The sequence below is a fragment of the Homarus americanus genome, unplaced genomic scaffold (genome assembly GCF_018991925.1).
Source record: "Homarus americanus isolate GMGI-L3 unplaced genomic scaffold, GMGI_Hamer_2.0 scaffold38488, whole genome shotgun sequence".
Taxonomy (NCBI): Eukaryota; Metazoa; Arthropoda; class Malacostraca; order Decapoda; family Nephropidae; genus Homarus; species Homarus americanus.
This window is the reverse complement of record NW_024725463.1, coordinates 349,454-356,388: the sequence shown is the minus strand read 5'-3', so window position 1 is coordinate 356,388 and position 6,935 is coordinate 349,454. Positions and strand designations below refer to the sequence as shown.

Here is a 6,935-nt window from a genome sequence, read left to right as displayed (position 1 = left end):
GAGAGGAAGTGTTGGAAGAAGAAGAAGAAGAAGAAGAAGAAGAAGAAGAAGAAGAAGAAGAAGAAGAAAGAAGAAGAGCTCATGACTTCATCCAGTATTCTCTCGAGTCTTAAAAAGGAAGAAACTTTTCATAAGCTCGTAAAGAAAGTTGATGACGATCAGGTAAAATTCTTGCTCATAATTCTTAAAGATGGATGTACCTCAGTTGCTCCATTTTAGGAAAAGCCGAAAAACAGGTGTGACTTGTTCCTGTTGGCTGGCCTGTTGGTGCTGGCTCTTGTTCCTGTTGGCTAGCCTGTTGGTGCTGGCTCTTGATCCTGTTGGCTGGCCTGTTGGTGCTGGCTCTTGTTCCTGTTGGCTGGCCTGTTGGTGCTGGCTCTTGTTCCTGTTGGCTGGCCTGTTGGTGCTGGCTCTTGTTCCTAAGCTGGCTGGCCTGGTGCTGGCTCTTGTTCCTGTTGGCTGGCCTGTTGGTGCTGGCTCTTGAGATCCTGCTGGCTGTCCTGTTGGTGCTGGCTCTGTTCCTGCTGGCTGGCCTAAAGAAAGGGTTTCTGTCTCTGTTGGCTGTCCTGTTGGTGCTGGCTCTTGTTCCTGTTGGCTGGCCTGTTGGTGCTGGCTCTTGTTCCCTGTTGGCTGCCTGTTGCGCTGGCTCTTGTTCCTGTTGGCTAGCCTGTTGGTGCTGGCTCTTGTTCCTGCTGGCTGGCCTGTTGGTGCTGGCTCAGTTCTGCTGGCTGGCCTGTTGGGTGCTGGCTCTGATCCTGTTGGCTGGGCCTGTTGGTGCTGGCTCTGTTCCTGCTGGCTGGCCTGTTGGTGCTGGCTCTGTTCCTGTTGGCTGGCCTGTTGGTGCTGGCTCTTGTCTCTGCTGGCTGGCCTGTTGGTGCTGGCTCTGTTCCTGTTGGCTGGCCTGTTGGTGCTGGCTCTTGATCCTGTTGGCTGGCCTGTTGGTGCTGGCTCTTGTTCCTGTTGGCTGGCCTGTTGGTGCTGGCTCTTGTTCCTGTTGGCTGGCCTGTTGGTGCTGGCTCTTGTTCCTGTTGGCTGGCCTGTTGGTGCTGGCTCTTGTTCCTGTTGATGTCGATCTTGTGTTTATGCACATGCGTGTGTGTGTGTGTGTGTGTTTGTGTGAGTTTAAATGTTGGTGTTTGTTTGTATGTGTATGTTTGCTTGTTTTTTCCCTTCACTGTGTTTGTATGACGATCACCCATATCATCCACTTCAACCATCTCATCCTCCTACCCCCTTCCTCCTTCACAGCCAGCCAGCCATCCTCACCTCACCCACACACCCCACCCACTTACTCCACCTTGCCACAGGACCAGCAAGAATTTAATAGATGCCCACTAAGGTTATTTATCGCGTTCATCTACGTTATGCATGAACCTTTAATAACCTTTATAGCATCAAATTATCTTCACGGGTACGTAACTCATCGTCCAGATCAATAGTTACGGTATAAAACTATCCTATGGTCTAATCTTTACACAGCGGTTTTAACATATCATGGACCAAGGGTTATTTATATCATGGGCAGATGTTTCTGTCTCTCTTTCTCTATCTCTTGTTTTCTCTGTGTTTGTTACTCTCTCTCTCTCTCTCTCTCTCTCTCTCTCTCTCTCTCTCTCTCTCTCTCTCTCTCTCTCTCTCTCTCTCTCTCTCTCTCTCTCTCTCTCTCTTCTGTTTGCCCCTGCTTCTATTTCCCATGTCTCTTTTTTCTATCTTCTCTCTCTCTCTCTCATATGAATTACATCAGTTAACACCGGATTCTCACATTCCTTACCCAACACACAGAGACATAACCAGACCTGTCAGATACTACAGTGAATGATATAAATACTCATAAACAAACAAAGTCATTATAATGTAAGTTTGAAACACAAATGTCAATACTGTCCCCTGGAGGATTCGAACCTCTGCTCTGATAGTAAATGAGGGAAGTATCAGCTGCATCATAAAAAGCGGGAAGCTATTTGAATCTAACCTGGTACTTCTGGAACAAGAACTTTATCCTAAAACATCACTCTAGCAACAGTGTTGAGCTGTCTGGAGTTTAGATTAAATTCCTAGGCTGGCAGTATCAGGTCAGGTACAGTCTCACCCGAAAGTTCGTTAACTCTCCCAGCCAGCTATTGCTGCACTGCTTGCTTCAGATGTTTGAAACTGTCTCGGTACCAACCAGAACATGAAACCGATACGAATGAATCTAAAGGTTCGAAGTAACAGACTCAAGTTCATACATCTGAAGCAGGCAGTGCAGCAATAGCTGGCTGGGAGAGTTAACGAACTTTAGGGTGAGACTGTACAGTCGGCTACAAAGGTCCGGTAACCTTCCCTTGCCTTTGTAAACCGAAGCTGTCTCGACCCTTGTATCATTATACCGCCATCTGTGGTTTAGCTCCCAAACTACATCATAGATGGTTGATATGAGTCCTTTAGCTTTCCTCTCTGTGTTTGTTGCTGAATTTATGATTTGGTCAGTGTGTTGCTGACCAGTGTGAAGCCTTCACTCAACTGTCAAGGCAAACTTTTTTGGAGTGAGTGTTTGTGAACTCTTGGAGCAATCTGCCAGAGTTGTTGTGACGGCAGACTTGACCAACACTGGCACAGGTACAGATACATTGTGGTGCCATTACATGCCCAGTACTTGCTTCCACTGTTGTTGTTGGTGCTCCTACACTGTTGTTGATGCTGCTACACTGTTGTTGATGCTGCTACACTGTTGTTGATGCTACTACACTGTTGTTGGTGCTGCTACACTGTTGTTGGTGCTGTCCTGATCTACTCTGTTGGCAGTGGTAAGTACAGACATCTTTGTTGACATTATCATCACAATATAGATCCATTTATTAGACAGTTTGTAAGATGAAGGAAATGATAATGTGAGAGGGAGGAGATGAAGAGAAGGGGGGTGAGGGACCAGGAGGTATTTGAGCTATAATCTCGTCTTGGCCAACAAAAGTACAAAGGAAATGAGGGTAATTGTTAGGGAGACGGTCATCATCTTCGGTGGTAAAATTGCAGATTACAGCAACAAGAGAATCCGATAATTTTTTTTTCTGATGGTTTTTAATGCGATTGTTTCAAAGCTGATATTCGTTTTTATCGGAAATCACTCCCCCCTTCCCTTCCTTTAACAATAATGGGGGAGGGACGGTTCTGGGTGGGTGGGGGAGAGCCAAAACGAGTGATTTGTGGTAGAAGCGAATTCCAAAATTGTCCATAATCGCAACAAGATAACATTAGAAGAACACATTATGCAACAGAAAAAAATAGTGGACATAATTGTTCTATCGATTACGTGTTCTGAATTCCCGGTACTCTGTGCTTGGTAACTTATACAATATAACCAAACTAAACCTTACCTAACCCCCCTAGTGGCTGGCCTAGGGGCAACAGGTGCTGTGATCTTATTATTTTTAAAATTCAATAACTTCCTTATTATCGATTTGTGATGGAAGTGTAATACAAGAAAATAAACATAGAAAAAAATAGTTCTATCGATTGAGCGTCGAGAATTTCCGGAATTCTGTGGTTGGTGTTTACTGCAATATTACCTCTTGTCTCTGTCAGTTTCTTAGGAATTTTTATGATTTTTTTTTAGTTAAACTTATTTATATTTCATTGGCGTATATTTTGTTGTCCTTTTTCCCATCGCGGGTTGGGGGAAGGGGTTGATATCCCTGACTACCTGAAGACAACAGGTAATTAATCAGTGGCAAACAGTAAGATCCCATCAATTTAACACGAGGACAAAGATCGTCAGCTGTGAAGAACATTAAATAAGACACAAATGGACTTAATGAACTCACTTAATAAAGATTCACACCGATGCCTGCTTAATAAACGTAACAAATATGGCTTAATTAATTTAAAGTTCCAGATAGATTTCATGTTCCTTGAATGACACAAATAATGTAAATGAATTCTGAACTGATTGGCCACTTGAGATAAATAGTATTCCGTGTTACGTCCAGTCCTATTCGTCATAAATGTTAATGACTTTATCAGGAACAACTGCAGCTTCAAAAGGATCAAGACAGATGCTAGAAATTGTCAGTTATAATTTTGATTCGTTTTCATACGAATATGTGTGAGGTGAAGCCTCTTGGTGTTTACAGCTTGACAAGACGGGTCTCTTAAACCCTCTCCTTCCAGACAGATAAGTTTCCTTCCCCAGTCTCCCATCACGCTCCGGGCTTCACAATACACCCCTCAACTTCCGACCCCCAAGCACTCGTCAGTAACAGAGCTCATTACCAGTTCAGTCGTGTTGTCCTTCCCGATATATCTAGTGTGTTCACCCAGCGTGGAACTGTGAACAAGTGAACGATAATTACTGAAACATATAGTTGAAAATTTCGCATATAGTGAATGAAGCTTCGGTCAAACGCTGCATAGGTTATCACATCTCTGACCTTGCACCCATTGCACAGGCGGAGCTCGTCGCATTGCAAACCTCAATTAATAAACCAGCACAAGCACTCCAGTCTACAAAAAAAAATTACCCTCCCCGTATAAGGACAAAATAGGGTGGTTCTTAACGAGTCGAATCTTTAATGAGTGAGCGAGGATGCATGAATTTTGAGTACAGGTTTAATGGCCATCAATTTGGATATTGTTGGTTCCTTATTAACTCACCGGCAAGTAGTTATGTACAATTAGTTTCTCTCGTAACTTGGTCAGTGAGCCCATAACTTAGGTGGATTTATCAGGTATTCTTCCCCTCCACTGAGCACTGTAGGATGGGGATTACTGGGAGTTCCTGTATCCTAGCATGGAGATTACTGGGTGTTCCTGGATCCTAGCATGGGGGATTACTGGGAGTTCCTGTATCCTAGCATGGGAGATTACTGGGTGTTCCTGGATCCTAGCATGGGAGATTACTGGGTGTTCCTGGATCCTAGCATGGAGATTACTGGGTGTTCCTGGATCCCAGCATGGAGATTACTGGGTGTTCCTGGATCCTAGCATGGAGATTACTGGGTGTTCCTGGATCCTAGCATGGAGATTACTGGGTGTTCCTGGATCCTAGCATGGAGATTACTGGGTGTTCCTGGATCCTAGCATGGAGATTACTGGGTGTTCCTGGATCCTAGCATGGGAGATTACTGGGTGTTCCATCTGTTACTCTATCCATCTATCTACCTATCTATCTCCATCTATCTATTCATATATCTATCTATCCATCTATCTATCTACCTTTCCATCTATCTATCTACCTATCCATCTATATATTCATCTATCTATCTATCCATCTATCCATCTATCTATCTCTCCATCTCTCCACCCATCTACATGCAGCGCTCCCCCAAATCCCGTAATTACATATTCTTACCTGGATAATGGCCAGGTATTTGATCTCTTCCTATCTCTTGGAATCCAGTTGAGGATCTCCTTCAGCCGCGATATTAGCATAAGTATGAGTAAGTGTATGAGTGTCTGAGGAAGTCTGTGAGTGTCTGAGGAAGTCTGTGAGTGTCTGAGGAAGTCTGTGAGTGTCTGAGGAAGTCTATGAGTGTCTGAGGATGTCTATGAGTAAGTGTATGAGTATGTGTAAGTATGAGTAAGTATGAGTAATATGAGTTAGTATGAGTAAGTAACAAATCCAAGCATGTAAATAATGACCCAACACACACAACACGACAATATTGCCATCACTCCCGTCACTCAGTATTGCACAACCGGAGATCGTGATGCAGTGTACAGTATGGCATAGTTTGAACAGGTATTCTCGTCAGTATTCCCCCCCCATTCCCCCTTCTTCCCTTCCCGTTGATGAAGCGATACATAGGACAAGGCATAATACTTTCCCTCTCACTGTTCTAAAAGATGAAAATCAGCCCCCTGACATTTTCCCCACATCTCGTATCAACACCATGGAACATCATCACGTTTGAGAAATGTCTTACTCGGTGGAATATTTGTATTTTTTTTTTTTACTTGATTTTAGCTCAGTCTTGAAAGCAAATATTATACCCAAAATTTTAACTATTTTTGTGGTACTTTGGTTTTGAATTTATGAGATTTTAAAATTGATTTGAAAATTAGATCCAACACATTTTGTTTTTGTTTTGGTGTAACTTTGAGAGTACATTTGATTGATTGAGTGATGATTTTCTAGCTTACTTTGTACTGGTTTCTTTGCTTTATAGCTTTCTTAGAGAGAGTGTTTATAATCGTACAAGTTCACACGAATATTACTGATGAAAAAAAAGAAGCAATTGCACCACTAAACTGTTGACGTAAATAAGGCAATTCCCGCCAAGAGTCGCTGAAATAAGATGCCCGAGCCTCTAGTATCAAGCTTAATAAACATCACGTAAAATCAACCAGAAATTATCCGCGTTTACGAAGGCAAAAAAAAAAAATGTTGGAATGATTATCTTCCCGTGAAGTTTATAAGGTGATTATTTTTCGTAGTATGAACAAGGATGAGGCTTCTATGTCTCCTTGCTGAACCAACTTAATCTAAGGTAGAATTATTTTCCTTAACTTATACGTAAATTTCTAAAGTAGTATTGGTAAGATTATGATTTTTTGTTGTTGAATTAGTCATAAAATCAAAGTGTCCAGGGAACAAAAATAGAGGGTTTATACTGAGCAATGTATGAACGACTGGAGAATGTATTGTGTATCCTGGAAAAAGAAAAAATTCACATTGGTACAAAAACACTTCACGGTCGTATGTTTCTCACGCTGTACAACTACTAGTGGGTTATACGGCTGACAGACTAGTACTACCTGACACACACACACACACACACACACACATCTGCATATTAGAGGAACTGTGATGGAAAAGTAGAAGGGGAGGTGTTGTGAGGGGGAGATGTTGTAGGGGGAGGTGTTGTAGGTGGGAGGTGTTGTAGGTGGGAGGTGTTGTAGGTGGGAGGTGTTGTAGGGGAGATGTTGTAGGGGGTGTTGTGAGGAGGTGTGTAAGGGGA

General features: G+C 42.9%; 1 protein-coding gene across 1 annotated transcript; it reads right to left on the bottom strand.

Annotated features, from left to right (window-relative positions):
* Positions 1–201: 201 nt before the first annotated feature.
* On the bottom strand, positions 202–4,683 carry LOC121864883 (cell surface glycoprotein 1-like). Its single transcript, XM_042364048.1, has 2 exons — positions 4,630–4,683; positions 202–1,059 (listed from the first exon to the last, which is right to left on the bottom strand). Exons 1-2 carry the CDS (start codon positions 4,681–4,683, stop codon positions 202–204), a joined length of 912 nt encoding a protein of 303 aa, XP_042219982.1.
* Between the last annotated feature and the right edge of the window lie 2,252 nt (positions 4,684–6,935).

Excerpts from the sequence above, each read along its gene's own strand:
- LOC121864883 (XM_042364048.1), bottom strand. The coding sequence starts at position 4,683 with ATGGGCTCACTGACCAAGTTACGAGAGAAACTAATTGTACATAACTAC. Across the intron at positions 1,060-4,629 it reads TTGTACATAACTACTTGCCG|GAACAAGAGCCAGCACCAAC; the intron begins GTGAGTTAATAA and ends CGACATCAACAG.